This window comes from Poecilia formosa, unplaced genomic scaffold (assembly GCF_000485575.1).
Source record: "Poecilia formosa unplaced genomic scaffold, Poecilia_formosa-5.1.2 Scaffold591, whole genome shotgun sequence".
NCBI classification, from domain to species: Eukaryota; Metazoa; Chordata; class Actinopteri; order Cyprinodontiformes; family Poeciliidae; genus Poecilia; species Poecilia formosa.
In genome coordinates this window covers 174,490-191,154 of record NW_006800530.1, presented here as the reverse complement: position 1 = coordinate 191,154, position 16,665 = coordinate 174,490, and the positions used below count along the sequence as shown (strand labels likewise).

At 37.3% G+C, this 16,665-nt stretch overlaps 1 protein-coding gene across 2 annotated transcripts in view; it reads right to left on the bottom strand.

Moving 5' to 3' along the window:
• Positions 1-16,406, bottom strand: part of nubpl (nucleotide binding protein-like) — a 19,560-nt gene extending 3,154 nt beyond the window's left edge. For both annotated transcript variants that reach the window (XR_475134.2, XM_007541137.2), the window contains exons 1-7: positions 16,208-16,406; positions 3,912-4,071; positions 3,391-3,425; positions 3,100-3,190; positions 2,976-3,015; positions 2,757-2,847; positions 2,586-2,679 (exon numbers count right to left, since the gene is read on the bottom strand). Coding sequence is in view for 1 of the 2 variants with exons in the window: in XM_007541137.2 (XP_007541199.2) it covers positions 2,586-2,679; positions 2,757-2,847; positions 2,976-3,015; positions 3,100-3,190; positions 3,391-3,425; positions 3,912-4,071; positions 16,208-16,393 (697 nt within the window). In the remaining variant the exon portion in view is untranslated. The remainder of the gene's footprint in view (positions 1-2,585; positions 2,680-2,756; positions 2,848-2,975; positions 3,016-3,099; positions 3,191-3,390; positions 3,426-3,911; positions 4,072-16,207) is intronic.
• Positions 16,407-16,665: the final 259 nt, after the last annotated feature.

The window sequence follows — 16,665 nt, the reverse complement described above, 5'->3', positions numbered from 1 at the left end:
GGAATTTTTTTAATTTTTTTATATATATACATTTATTTAATTAGCAAATAAATAAAACAAGAATGAAAGAGCACACAGAGCATGCACATTGCACTTTGTTTTCGTTCAAAGTGGCAGCTGTAATGTCTGCCATGGTGTCAGACTGCCTGGCTTCATGTAGCAGAAGAGAGGGTGAAAACGGTCACGGTGAGCACCTTGTGCTTGGTTACTTCTTGCTTGTTGCTCTTGTTGCTCCAGGGGGACAGGGGGAGTCTGGACCCCCCCAATCTTGGAAAAATCTGGAATTGTCCCCCACCCCCAAAAGAAATCATGAAAGAAACCCTTTTATTTAAACAATATCAGTATAAAAAAGGCAATAGAAACAAAGAACGAAATATAAATATGCCATTCATCTAAGAAAAAAATAAGAATTAATTTTTAAATGCCCCCCCCGCAACTATTGTTAGAACAATGGTTCAGTCCAACCTGTAGGAGGAGCAACAGCAGCACAGGCTCTGTCAGAGCCAGTGATGTGAGGAGCCAACTGTTGCTGCAGCAGCACGAACAAAAAAATGTAACACGTTTTATTTACTTTCACTGATTGATAGGAAGAAAAACATTGACAATAAAAATCAGTCCACAGTTCATTCTTTCATTACTTTGGCTGAATCTTGATAAACTGCCACCTTATACCTTGGAAATCAAAACTAGCAAAACTGCTACATTGCTTTCATAAACTTAGCTCCTTTTTTTGTCGAAGGTAGCCAATATTTGAATTATATTTAGCTCTCTAACTCTTACTTTAATAAGAAGAGTTTGAAACGGGAGGCAGTGGCTGAGCGTTAGCACTGGCCGACAGTTCTGTATGGGAACTGAGACCAGATGGGCTATAGCAGCTGGCAGTAAAACAAAATAAAGTATGCCTTTATTTCTTACCATCTTCAATGTTGAGCCTTTAAAACCACAAAATAAAATCTGAATATTTGTCTAGAAACCTCTGGTGCTGACCTTTAAGTTTATGTTATGATATTTCCCAGAAATTCAATTCCTACATATTTATAGGTTCTCAACCAATCAGGACATGGAAAAAAAAACTTTTAAAGCAATTTAAGTTATAATTTAAAAAACATACCGAGAAACACTGCAATAAATCAATATTTACGATGAATTTTATTAAGTGGAGTTATTTATTAAAACTTGTTTTTATTTAGAGCCTTAAGTTTTTGTAAAGGTGTAGCAGAGATTAGATCTGTGACACTGAACCAAACTCGTATCTAAACATTTGAATCTTAGTTTGACTTCTATGGGTCTCAATAGGTTGTTTACTGAGAAAAATACTTTTGTTATTCATTGCTACTTACTAGTAATTTTCAATGGTGCAGCTTGAACACACCCAAAAAAATTTAAACCACATTTTACGTTACATTTTACTGTAACCCCCAAAATTGATCTTAAAAAATTTCCCTGTTTATGGTCCCCCCCAATAATGAGATGGGATTTACGTCCTTGCTCATAGTTGAGCGTTATTTACTGACAGAGCATTGCCTCAATTGCTATGTTTAATGGTGCAGAGAATGGTGGTTTCTGAGATGAGCAATATGGGCAAACACCAGGGCGTTATCTTTTTAGGGATGGCACGAGACCAACGCGGTTTGTGGCATAGAGATGGTATTGGTTAAATTAATTTCAGTTCTAAATTTTTTATTTTTTTTTTCCTTTTTAAAGATTTTTTTTTTTTTTGCTCTAATGGCCTTTATTTGATAGTCAACAGACAGGAAGGTGGGCAATGAGAGAAGGGAGAAGACATGCAGCAAAGGTTGCCAAGGCCGGGAATCGAGCCCGCGACAGCCGCGTCAAGGACCAAGGCTTCCACATGTGGGTTGTGCCAACCCCTCCGCCACCACAGCACACCCCAGTTCTAAGTATTTAATATCTAGCTGTTTTTATGGGAATGTGAATCTTTCAGATCAATTTGAGAAGCAATTTTGATCATATTTCACATTTTATCGTGTCATGTAGTGGAGGGCGCTGGTCTTGGTCTTGTCTCGGTCTCGTTTTATATATATATATATAATATGTCATCCTATTTGATGACTGCATATTCAAACAAACGAGGCAATTGAGTTTTTGTCTTTTACTAAAGATTTAAAAATTGTAACAGTTGCAGTGTGCCACAGCAAAGGGAAAATAAGCTGGTAAACAAGTGTAAAGAGCTTTAAGTCATTTATATTCTGCTTTTTTTCACTCTCTGTGATGGCACGCAGATCCATTGCCATAGCAACCTACACAACATCTCTGTGAACCTGCAGGTCAGAGAGTAATATATTGGCCAGAACTCCCTGCACTGTAGTTAGCTTCCTGCGTTTGGAGCGGTCTCCAGTCTAGTTGTATTCACATTGTGTTCCAATCGCATCAGAGTTTACTTCAGCCGAACTGAGACCGAGGTTTTTAGGCGGATCAGAGTTTGTTTTTTTTAGTCCGTTTTGGAATTTAAATTTGCATTCACTCCCCCCAAACGAACTGGAGTTTCTAGACAAACGAATGAGAGTCTGATTAAAGCAAACTAAACAGGACTGGTTTGAAAACACCCTTAAAGGAGAACTGACCTGCAATGGGAATGTTCTGAGTGATGGACAGCTGGACGTCTCCCGTTCCGGGAGGCATGTCTACCACTAAGTAGTCCAGAGAGCCCCATTCAACCTACAAATGCAAAAAAACATATCAACATTAATGGGTGACAAAATGGGGAAATAATAAATATTCTATCTAACTTTTACCTGTCTGAGCAAGCGCTCTATAGCAGACATTACCATCAGTCCCCTCCAAACTACTGGGGATGCGTCCTGTACCAAGAAGCCCATTGACATACTGACAGAACAGAGAAGTTACATTAGAGAACATGGTTCACGTATATGTTCACCCACACATGTGACCCATAATTCAGTTTTTTTTTTAACTTAACCATGACTATTTTTAAAAGAAAAAAAACAACTCACCATGGGACACCATAGTTGATAAGAGGAATCATTCGATTATCTAAAGGAAGGTGAAAAAACTAAACTTCCTGTACGGAACAGAACATCTAATTCAATATCAACAAGGCTTAGCTAAACAACAGACCATCGTTGAGCTCTGGGTTTCCTTTCAAGTTCATCAGTTTGGGAATGGAGGGCCCATAGATGTCAGCATCCAACAGACCAACTGACTTGGACTGAGAGAGAAAGATCAGCTCCATTAACTTGACCTTAGGCATAGCGTGATCAAGAGCCAGAAATTTTATTTTTTAATCAAATCCACATTTCTGATTCTGCAGTAAAACAGAATCAGAAATGTGGATTTGATTAAAAGATTCTGTGTCTGTGACACGGTTTAATTTTAAATAAATAGAAAAAGACACGAGTGATATCATACCTTGTCAATGGCCATTAATCCGAGAGCCAAGTTCACTGCAAATACACAAACACACTATAGAACTCAGTTTTATCATAATCTTTAAATAAAAACTCACCTTTTGTTTCAAGATAAAGGTATTTACAATAACAAGATGAAATATATTGTTTAAAAGTATGTTTCCATAGTTCAAGACATGAATCTGTGGTTGAATGAATTCAGTCTGTTTAAACTGAAACTTATTAAACAAGTTTAATCTGTTTCAGATAAAATATGTTTAATTTAATTTGAAACATTAAAATAAACAAATTCAATGTTTCATCTACACTAAAAAGTGCTTCTAGAACACACACACACCCCTGCTTTTACTGGGAATAATCAACAAAGTACCAGTTAATCATTGACAAAAAAATTGTTATTCATTAAATCCTATAAACAGTAAGATTTGAGAGAATTAAATGCAAAACATGCACATTTAAGCCTTTGTGTTAACGATCTCTAGGAAAAGTGATACATTTTTCTGCAGAGGAAGCCAGCAGTACCTGCTGTTGTCGACTTGCCCACGCCGCCTTTCCCTGAAGCAACAACAATCACCTGTTTGACGTCTCTGATGGCCTTCTGCTTAGGTAGACCTCTGGCCATTTGCTGCTTCTGCCTATCCTGCAGACCTTTTTTGTTCATCGACCCATTTGACTGCATCCCCTGAACCAGAACCAAACATAGAGAAACAGCATTTAGTTTTGATGCACTTTAAAGTAACTTCCAGAAAACTGCAAAACACCTGAAACACTGAGTTTCTTTAAATCAAAGCTAAGAACCCACATGGTTAGAGTTGCATTTGATTAGTAATAAATGGAACATTTAACATACTTGATGTGAATTTGCTTGATGATTTTGATGATGGCATTTGACAAAATGTTATATTTATTGATGTTGGATAATTGGCTGCTACATTGTTTATGATGTAAAGCACTTTGGACTGCTTTGTTGCCGAATTGTGATATACATATAAACTTGACTTAGCTTGATATTGACACAACAATGAGAAAACATTATAATGTCCATAAAACACAAGGTAGAAAACAAAATGGACTTTTTTTGCTTGTATAATATTTCTACCTAAACCTGGAAAATTACAATTCCATTTATGAGTGGTCAACACAAAATATATTAAAAATCTCATATGTGGCAGACAGGTTCTGGACTGAATTAGGTAACAAATATAAGATTGTTACCCAACATACAGACCCTTTCCAAAAAATATGAATATCATAGATACAATTGTTTAATTCCCATAATTCCATTGAAAAAGCTAAACTTTCATAGATTTTAGATTCAGAGCCCACAGGTAAAACAATTTCAAATATCTGTTTATTTTTACATAATTTGGGCTTCCAGCTCATAAAGCCCACAAAAAGGACTTTAAAAAAATTAGAATTCTGTCATGATGTGCGGTGGTTGAAGATGAGGAAGACACCGGTGAACCCAGGTAGTCATGATGAAATTATGATTTTAATAAAGAACCAGGAACAAACTCAGAATATCAGGCAGCACTGGAAACAGACAGATGAACAATTGACAGAGCAAACGACAAGGACTCGACAAGGAACAAAGATAACAGGTGGGTATAAATATACAGAGGAAACTAGACTCACCTGGGATCAATCAAGACAACACAGAGACTCACAGGGGAAAATGGGACTAGACGAAAAGAAACTAAAACTCAACACAGAACCTAACAGTACCCCTCCCTCAAGGGGCGGCTACCAGACGCCCCAAAAAGGCACAACAAAAAAACCCATCAGGGTGGGCGGAGGGGCGATGGACAGAGGACAAGGGACCACAGCAAAACAAAACAAAATCCCAGAGGAACAGTCCGGGAAGCGAACCCCACATGGGAGGTCCAGCGGTCGCCGCCGCCACAGGAAGAGGAGTCGAGGAGGCGGGTCCGGCGGTCGCCGCCACTGCAGGAAACACTCGGGCCGTGGGGCCGGCGGAGGCTCTAGAAGGCTGGCAGAGGGGCCGGCCGGCTGGAGGCTCGGACGGAGCACTGGGAAGCTCGGACGGAGCACAGGGAGCACTGGGGAACTCGGACGGTGCACGCCGCCTCAGCGCGGGGACAGGCGGAGGCTGAGGTTGGAGGCAGCGGGGGTTCCGCCCAGGGGCCGGGACCTCCAGCGGCTCAGGGCAGAGGTGACGATGGTGCCCAGGGGCCGGGACCTCCGGTGGCTCAGGGCAGTAGCGCCGGGGTCCGAATCCTGGCGGGCAGATAACCAGCCGCGACCCCAGCCAAAGATTAGGGCTGGATGGAGCCTCCCCACAGAAGTCCTCCGCTCCAGATCCCCGCCGCGGCCTCCGTCGCGGCCTTCGTCGCCTGGGTGCGTCGAGGTCCGAGGCGAGATCCAGTTCCTCCAGCAGCACCGGAGAAGGCAGGATCTTAACATCTTTGTAGAGATCCTGTTGAGCCAACTCCAGCTGCTGCTGGATCCAAGCCTCGCTGCCCCAAACGCTGGCGTCCTCACCTTGTCTGTGGTCGGGTCCTTCTGTCATGATGTCTGGTGGTTGAAGGTGAGGAAGACGCCGGTGAACCCAGGTAGTCATGATGAAATTATGATTTTAATAAAGAACCAGGAACAAACTCAGAATATCAGGCAGCACTGGAAACAGACAGATGAACAATTGACAGAGCAAACAACGAGAAAGAACAAAGACAACAGGTGGGTATAAATACACAGAGGGTAATCAGGGAAACTAGACACATCTGGGATCAATCAAGACAACACAGAGACTCACAGAGAGAAATGGGACTAGACAGAAAGAAACTAAAACTCAACACAGAACCTAACAAATACTATGAAGAAATCAGACAAAACTACTTCTCAGATTTTCTCTTCAGAGCAGTAATGCATTTAGAGATTTCCTCCACTGTTAAGGGGCTGTCACAATAGTTTCTATCTTCTAAGTCAGTGTTTCTTAACCTTTTTTGGGCCAGCAACCCCCTATCCATTATCCTGGTCCCTTGCCGCCCCCCACCAAAGAAATTGTAGGTTACTTTGCACTGAAATATTATTTTATTATTAATATTACTATCACTATTGTTGATGTTTTGATTTTTTTATGCCTGTTTGTATTTATCATCAAAAGTAATTTTCCAGAGAACAAAAAAGCCATGTGAATAGAAATTATTTTTACAGGCGTCTACGAAAAATGTAATGAACATTCAACTTAAAATTTGTAGGCCTTTTATTTGACCACAAAATGACCAGATACAAGATGAACAACATGCCAGTTTAAACTTTGATCTATTTGCAAAACGACTGAGCTCTGCAACATTAAAACATGGATAGAACTGCAACTACATTAACCATAACTCTTCTTTTCTCCAATGTTTCTGTGAGTTTCTGGTGGAGCAGCTCTGTGCTGCATTCAGGAGAATGGGACATCAGAGTGTCATCCATAAAATTTCCCCCACATGCCATAACTGTGCAACAGAGCTTTCAGTGGAAAAACAAAAGTTCCAGATCCTTTTAATGCCATTCATATATGGAACAGAAACATGGATTATATCTTTATATAGGCCTGTATATTGATTCATAGATTAATAGTTCGTTGCTCCGTTCTATGTCCCGGTTCTACTGTTTCAGAGTTTTGCGCAACGTGCGCATCTTTTTAATTTTTTTTACCCCATAAGGTCGGGAAGCGCGTATCGATGGAGAAAAGCAGACTTACGTTAACCATTTAGCTCCGGTATTCTGATGATTAAAATTCAAAAGTGCTCTGGTGCTACTGTTTCATACCAGATCACGCCATCTATCGAGGTATCACCCATGGAGGGATTTTTTTTTTATAAATAGGTTCATTTTTCTGAGGGATATACAGTGGGGTGTTGAGAAAACAAATTTAAAATAAGCTAGTTTTAAAACTTAACATGTCTTGATTCAAATGGCCTAAATTGTGGTTTTAAAATCAGTAACGTATTCTGGCCTATTGACCTTTATGTTACCTGTAAGTTACAGCAGATGGTTTGCTAGGATCGTTTGAACTGCCTTTTGTCTGTGTGGGAAAACAATACAGTAGAAGTTCTAGCTTTTCACACTCATCTGTGAAAAGCCGTAAACACAGCCGGAGTTTCTGGCTTCAGACAAAGGGTAAGAGATAGCTCCTGGTTGGATGAGGAAAGATACGCCTTATTTGAATAAACTGAAGATAAGAATACACCTTCACTATAAAACTTTCTACACAGAAGTAACAAATTAGATTTGCTCTTTGGACGTCTTTGCTTTTCTTTCTTTCTTCTTTCCATTTATGTCAGGTAAATCAATGTATGTCTCCGTTGTTCTGCAGTTTCTGTTGTAAGTTTATGCATTGTCTTATATTGTATTAAACTCTGTAATTCTGTGACGTCAAGACGCATTGTTGTTTTCCTTGTGGCCACATGTGGCTCGCCGGGAGGACCTGGGATCCAAGAGGAAGAGAGAGCCAAACTTTTTCCAAAATTAACTAATTCAGAGAATCTCTTCCTTAACAGAGGGTATCGTGACATATTTATAAGAGCGATTTTCTGTTGTCCTTCCATGGAAGCGTGCAGCATCCAGACGAACATTAAAACACTTAATATAAGTTGCTGCAGGAACGCAGTATAAGGGGGAAAAGTGATGACAATTCTAGGGGCCCTGGCCAACAGGGGGCCCTCCACAATTTAATTATTTATTTTTTGTTCATAGAAATAAATAAAAAAAAAATCAGGGCCCTGTCAATTACAAAATTAATCATATTGTATTTTCAAAGATTGTTTTTAGCAGTAAAAATTTAATCTTCCCACTGCCAGATTAAAAAAAACACACATCCATAATTGCCCTGAACCCCCCCAACTGCATTAAATGGTTCATTCCTGGTTGGAGCGAGAGTGACGCTGTTACCAGCAGTCAGTGGAAGACACAAACGACTGTAGCAGTTACTATGCTGCTAAGAAAAGTTATAAAATCAGGTTTTCATATAATAGAGAAGGAGAGAGAAAAAGGCAAGAGTGTTAATTTATAACCCAGTTTTTCTCCAAGAGAGGTGGGTAGACTGTGTGAGATTATCAACCATTTAGCATAATTAGCTTAGCTACAGACTACTACTACTACTGTTTGCCTCATTTTCACTAGCATTTCATGAATTAAGGAAAAAAATTACTATTCATATATTTAACTTGTCTTTTGTACCTTTTACCACTTAACAACAGAAGAGTCTGTCAGCAGCAGCTCTAACTACCATACCAGCATAAACCCTCTTCCTCCCCCGTCCCAGTGAAAAAGATGAGCAACACTGTGTTCAATAACAAGCTAGTTAGCATCATTCCAGGGAATCCATAGGGATTTCTCTGTTTTTGCTCTTTTTACAATTACACAACAAAAACAATGTATTTGTTGCTGACAGAAATTCAAACAACCTTTATAAAATGATATAAGACAAATATTTTTTTCACATTTTTTAAAAAACTGTCATTATGTTGTGACAGTATGGTAAGAGAGGTAATCTGTGAAAAATCTATTTCCTCTGCATTCTCCCAGTGCTAGAAACAACCAGTCAGGAGAGTTTTAGTGCTGTCAATCACAATCTCATGTGGTGCTGCTCATTCTTCCTCCTGCTCGATTTGTGCCGTGCTGCAGCTAGCATAGCACAGAGCTGTGCAGATTCAAACTGTGAATGCTCAGTTTAGTTAGCATAGCTACCAATGATGGCAGATAAATGGTTTCTTGTAATGATAAGTCGTTTCTCCACCATTAGCACATTTAGCAGTGAGTGAATGAGGCTAATTGACAGCACTAAGAACGTCCTACTAGTTCTGATTGGTTGTTTTGGTCAGAACGGTGCATTACTTTAACCAGTAATAGTAATTCAGGAAGGAGATTGGAGGAGATTGATTGTTTTCACAGATTATCTGTCTAATAACAAACTGCTATGACATCATGACAGCTTTAACAAATATGGAGAAAACATATTTTTTTATTGAAGTTATATACTATAGCTTGAATAAAATGCAACTACATAGCATTTTTGAGAAGTCTGGATTGCTTTATGTGTAGTTGCACGTTGCTTTTGACTGTTGTTGGGAGAGACATTTCAGTATCTAAAACTAATAGGAAAAATGTAAGCAACCAACTTGGATACTGGATGTGGACTGTTGGATGTTAAATTCATGAGCAGTAAATATTGTGCTAGTATCAGTATTGAACCAAAGAAAGCAAGGCAGATGCAAGCTTTTAAAATTGTGACGCTTTTTATCGGTCAATTAGATTCAAAAAATTGTTACATTAGCTGTGCGGGGGGCAAACAAATTTTTTGTCAGGGGGCCCAAGATTCCTGGCGGCGCCCTGAGTTGCTGCTTTGACTTGATCACAGAAGCCAAAACATATGCACAAAAGTCCTCAATAAAACATAAAATATTTGAAAATCAGATGCCAGACAAGTGAATTACAGCAACGTCATCAGTTGGTTTAACGCTGAACTGATGTGGTGAAGCTACCAGTAGCAGGAGAACGGAGCTGCGCCAATAAGCTACAAACATTGAGAAGAAGAGCTGCCATTAGGGTTGCCACCCGTTCTTTAAAATACGGAATCGTCCCGTATTTGGCTGTTAAATGTTGCGTCTCGTATTGAACCGATACGGGATGCGATTTGTTCTGTATTTCTATAAATGTCCGATAGACACACCTATCACACACACCAACACTAAATGTAACAATAATGACCAAAATAAAACACAGGAAATATTAAGGTCAGCTAAATTCTCGTTGCAGGAGCTAAAGAACCCCAGAACGCTACGGACCGACGTAGCGTTCGGTGAGGCGCCATCAACCGGGATCTTTTTAAAACATCCTCGACCTGATACTCCACCACCCTTAGAAGTAAAACCTCTCGTAAAGATACTGACGTGAGAAGGAAAATGCAAATCCCAGGCTGAAGAATGTTAGTAAGGATGAACACAGGCAATTTAAAAAAAAAAAAATGTGTCCATCGTGGCGCAGTGTGCTGTATGATACTAGACAGAATAGATCAAGAGAGGAACACAGTAGACCCTGATATGGTAACATTTCGCTATGATTAAGTTTCTTATTGTGCTTTTAGTCGACTATATTGGTTTGATTATTTGCTTATTTAATGTATAATATCAGTCAAAATAATACAAATGATCATTTAAAGAACAAAGCATACATTAGATTCTTTGTAAATACATAAATATTTCCTACTTTAAAAGGTTTGTTAGGGCTTTCTGTATGTTTTATTTTGAAATGTTGATATATTTTATGAATTCATTGTTCAGTGGTCATTTATGCACCAGACACAGTGACAGTGACACTGGTCTAAAACTGCCCAGGGGCGGTTTTAGACGGGGGCCAACAGGGTACCAAAGAAGTTATACTAAATAAATGCCTAATACTCAGTGGTCGATTTTTTTTTAACCTTCACAATTTTGCTTTTACAATGAATTAAAAATTATAGTGCTGCACTTTTAGCTGCTGTATGGAGATAGGATCACACTTTCAGGGATCCAGTGTGATCCAGGGATCTGCAAACTGAATCTCTGGAGACGCAAGTGGGTCTTTGGCTCACTTATATCAAATGATGAAATATTGCTCTGTTTTTTTTTTTGTTTGTTTCATTCTTTTTCAAGTGTTGCCATGGAAAAACACTGACTATCCTGGACCCTGTGGTAAATCTGGTCTAGAACCAGCCTCCAAACCTAACTCCTTATTTATATAAATATTTTGGTAATACTCTATAAAATATCAGAATGTTCACATAACTTTCATACTTTTAGTTGTCTGAGGACACATTTTGAATATCAAATCAGGTGTTATGATCAGTTACTCAGTGGTTTACCAAATACTTTTTACACTTGCTTGACTAAACATATTTAAAGTATACTACTCTGATTGGAGTATAGTTTTGGGGTACTCTAAGTCTAACCAACCTCTATGCATGAACAGTTGCTCTATGGATCACTTTTTAAAGACAAAAAACACCGTCATAAAATATTGTCTAGCACTGCAGCGGACTGACCCGTGACAGTAGGGCGACGCACCGTGGTGGGCGTCCCTTATTTTGATTTCTGAAAGGTGGCAACCCTACTCCCAGGTACCTGTAGTGTGAGTTGCTCAACACTTCTAGCCGAGTGTGTTTTTGGCTCAGATCTTGTAATGCAACCGCACTTTCTGAACTTTTTTTAAGCGTCACTACCCACAGGAAGTGTCACTAAACAATGAGGTTGGTGTCATCATATTTAATAAAACTTAAATCACATATCTGATGGTATTGCTTGTAGTGTTTATGTGTACAAATAGAGAGGAATATAAAGTAATGTTGATAAGATGTACTAGAATAAAATTTCTAAATGATATAAAGTTAACAGCCAATTTTATAGTTGGTGGTGATATCCAAATGGACAAGCCAAAATTGTAATAATAAACATTCCTACATTACTGTCAGAAACCACCAACAGACTATGAGCCATATCTACAGTATTTGTCCGTGTGTTCTCTACTGGGAAACAGTTTGTAGGCAGTTGATGAGGGGAAATAAACTAAAAAAAAAAAAAAAAACTAAAAAAAACCCGAGCCCCATTAAGACCCAGATTAACTAGTGACAGCCAAATGGGGTCCTCAACACAGATGTTTGTAAAACAAGATTAGGTGGCCATGTCATTTCCTGATCAAAATACAACAAACATAAATAAATGGATTTGAAAATGTCTCTACTTTCTCTAAGATCTCTTCAAAACGTAGCAATTACTTGTATGTGAAGGAATATTCAAGAATATACTTTTTTATGTTTAACTTGAAAAGTGAACTTTCGCTAATTTCTTAGGCAAGGGGCCTAAGAAACTTGACTAAAAGGAAAGGTTTCTTTTTAATTTGTAAAGGAAAAAATGTAAATATAATATTCTTACAGGAAAATCATTCAAAACATGAAGATAGCATCTTTTGATCTAAACCAGGGGTGTCCAAAGTCAGTCCTGGAGGGCCAGCATCCTGAATGTTTTAGTTCTCTCCCTGGTTTAATACACCTGGTATTGATGGCTCGTTAGAAGGCCTAAGAGGAACACTGACAAGCTGAAAAGGTTGTTACCACCACCAGGTAGTACTGTAATGGATGTAATGGATGAAATTTTTCATCCATCAAGTAAAATGGATGACACATTTCACTGGTTATTCCTCACTGTCTGTTTGGATAACTTAATGCTTAATTTGTTAAATATATATGGTTATAATAATCTAAACCAGAACAAATTATTGCTAGAAGAAATATCCCTAAACTTGGATCACCTAAAATCATCTTACTCTATAAACAATGTTATAATTGGTGGGGATCTTAACCTCGTTCAAGATTAATTTTATGAGAAATGGCCTTCTAAACAAAACATGTTTTTACCCACACAAAATATTTAACAATTTTTGCAATGAACAAAATCTAGTTGTCGTGTGGCATCATCTTAATCCCAATTGTACAAAATTCTCATGGTTTGGCTCAAATAGCAAATCAAGACTTGATCACTAGGGTATAAAAATATAAAGGACTTTGAAGATTTAAATAGTCTTATTCGAAAATGGGAATTCATAAAGTATAAGATCAGACAATTTTCTATCTCATTCAGTAAACAACTAAAAAAAGAACTCCAAAAAAAGAACTAGATATTGTACAACTAAATATATATTACAATAAACCCAACCCCTCAACTGAAGACAAGCTAAAAATACAAATCCTCCAACCTAAACTAGATTAAATGTATACTCAAAGGGCCAAAGGGGCATTTATTAGATCAAGAGCAAGATGGATTGAGAAAGGAGAAAAAAACACTGCCTACTTTTTTGTAATCTGGAAAAAAGAAGACAACAAAATTCTATCAAATCATGAATAATAAATAATGTAGAAACCAACAATGAAAAATTAATATCAACAGATTTTTAAATTCTATAGCAACTTGTATACCTCCAAATTCTCAGAACAAAAATCTCGCACCTTTTTTAAACAAATTGAATCTTTTATCCCTAAAATAGAAGATAATTACAAACAAACTTGTGACAACAATATTACAGTTGAGGAACTTGATAAGGCTGTCAATCACTTCTCATTAAACAAAGCACCTGGTCCGGATGGACTTAAAGGAAACTTTTATAAACACTTCTGGGAAGACATAAAAATATTACTACATCAAGTTTTTACAGAAATTTTTAAAAATCACACTATACCTACTGCAATGAGACAAGGAATTATTATATGTATCCCCGAACCAGACAAGGACCCAAGATTTATTGAGAATAGAAAAACTATTACACTCGGAAATTCAGATTATAAATTACTAACGTACATATTTACCATACGTCTCCAATCAGGAATCTCAAACATTATTGCAGAATCACAATCTGGCTTCTTAAAAGGAAGGTCAATCCACAACAACATTAGACTTGTAAAGGACCTGATTGAATATAGAGACATGATCCAAGATGATGGCTTTGTTCTTTTCCTTGACTTTTATAAAGCCTTTAAAAGTCAAGGCTTTTAAAGGCACAGATTCTTATTCTCAGTTTTTGAACATTTAGGTTTTGGATCAAACTTTATTAGCTTAATAAGAGTTCTATATCAAAACATTAATGATTGTGTAATGTTAATAATCTAGCACCACAGCTAGATTTAACATTGATATTGGAATTCCTCAAGGGTGTCCCAAATTAAATAAATAATTATTTAAATAAATATGGGGAGCCATATTTATTTAATTTAGTTGCAGAAATGTTAGCCATCTATCTTAAAAACTGTGCAAAGATTGAGAAATTAGATGTTTTTGGTACAGAATTAATCATTAGCCAGTTAGCAGATGACATCACTGTTTTCTGAAAATATCACAAGCAGGTTCCAATTGTAATTGATAAAATGAAACTTTTTTTCAGAGGCTTCAGGACTAATGCTTAATTTAAAAAAATGATCTTATAGCCATTCATGACACTTCCCTAAAAGAAATATCTAGCATTCCAATTAAATCTGAAATTAAATACTTGGGATCTGTTAGAACCAAAAACCAAGAATCAACCTTAACTACTGAAAACAAGATTAAAGAATGTAAATCCAAACTTAACTCATGGCTCCAACGAGACTTTTCTATTTTAGGATGAATTTACTTTTCAAAAATGTAAAGTTTGTCGAGATTAATTTATTCAACCTGCAGCACTGCTGTCCCAAATAGCTTAACTAAAACTATTAACCAAATGAACATGAACTGTATTTAGAGGAACAGGCCACACTACCTACGGAAAGGTCATATGGACAAAGACATCAAAGATGGCGGTCTGAAAGTAATTGACTTTGAGTGTCTTAACGGAACCCTTAAGATTAATTGGTTGAAGTCCTGGATTAAAAATTAATCCAGGTGGTCTAAAACTTGTTCTTCTAGCTGATTTCAAAATACATAAGTTGCCCATCAAGCTATCAGAGTTCCATAAACAATTGTTACTATACTGGAAGATGCTCTACGTACATAGCTACTCACCACACTGCTCTATCATATGGAATAACAGATTCATACTACATCACAATAATTCTTTATTTTACAAAGATTGGATGGAGAAGAATATCTGGTTTATTATACACTTAATGGATGCTAATGGTTGCATGGTAAACTAGGAACAATTCTGTGCAAAGTATCAATTCTTTCCCCCTAAAGCTGAATTTACCAGATTATATAATGCCTTACCAAAAATTATTTATTAATCAGATTAAAAATATAATAACATATCATCCGATGACCCCACAACTACCCAATTTGTCTATTAATGGAATATCAATCACTGACCAAAAATTTAATAACTACACAATTAGAAGCTGTCTAAACAAAACTTTATTCCCTGGGAAAATAAATAAAAATAACATTCTTTGCAAATTAAAAAAAAAATCAATTGAAAGATTAAGAACACTTTATTTAAAACTCCCCATACAGCCAAAAGCTAAAGAAACGCACTCAAAAGTTTTAAATGCAATTTACCCCTCCAAAGAACTACTAAGAAATTGCTTTAATAATGATGACAATAAATGCTCAGTCTGTGGAAGCAATGTAGAAATAACTGACCATGTCTTCTATGAATGCAATCAAACCAAAACTATTTTGGAATTCCTTAGAAAGGTGGATCAAATCAAAAATTGCACTTCCTGAATCTATTTCTAGAGATATGGTAACTTTTGGAGTGTTACTGAAAAACAAAACAATAGAACTGTTGTAACCTAATTTTTTGTTTGCCAAAATTCTTTATTCATAAACAGAGTACTGAGATCATCCCCAGTTTTTATTTTAAATCTGAATTCCAGTTATATTTGAAATCTCTGAAATGTACTGAATCATACGAAGACCTGACTGAAATATTAATGGAATTGCCCTCCAATGTATGTTAACCTAACATATGAGTCCCCTTGTTGCTGCTTTAGTTATTTTTTTTTTTCTATCAATATTACTTTATATTTCCATTTCGAAATCTGCCTCTACTATGCCCTCTACAGAGTTATATTGTAATCGCCTTACTTGTTTGTGTTCACTTTGTTTAAATAAAGTTTTGGGGGGGGAAAAAAGCTGCCCCGTATGCGTGCAAGCAGTTAAGAGGCTAAAAGAGATAGAGGAAGACAGAATCTAAAACAGCCTGTAAATGTTCCAGTCTTTAATATTAAAGACGTGGTGGATTTTATGTCCAATTATTCTCCGAGTTTTCCATGTTATTTTTTGCGCTCTTCACATCCATTCAGCCAACGGTGAAACCGTAAGCTAACCTCCCAGCTAACCTCCCAGCATAAACACAGACACAAACCTGACCTGTAATCTTTTCAGCTGCACACAGCAACCTGCTCCGTGTTTTATCTCGGTCCCGTTTCGGAATACTGAAGCCTTACTGCCTGATATCCTCAGTAAATGGGATAGTCTGGAGTATGTGAACAGAATCATGTTTAGTTCCGAGAGCTTTCTGCGCATCAGGTTTGCGCATAGTTCCATGTTCAGCATTTCTTTTTTCTTTTTTTAAAATCTTTATTCAGTAATCGTCAAAACATTGACAATGTATAAAGACAGAAAAAAAAGAAAGAAATGTGCCAGGGAAGGGAAGAGGGGGGTTATAACCAACAAAAAAATTACAAGAGATTAAATTTGTGTAATAAATTTACAGTTTTCATGGCTTTTGGATTATTAGATGAGATGATGGTACCATTGAAACTAGGGTTGCCACCTTCAAGAAATTAAAATAAGGGACACTCCCCACAGCACGTCGCTCTACTCTC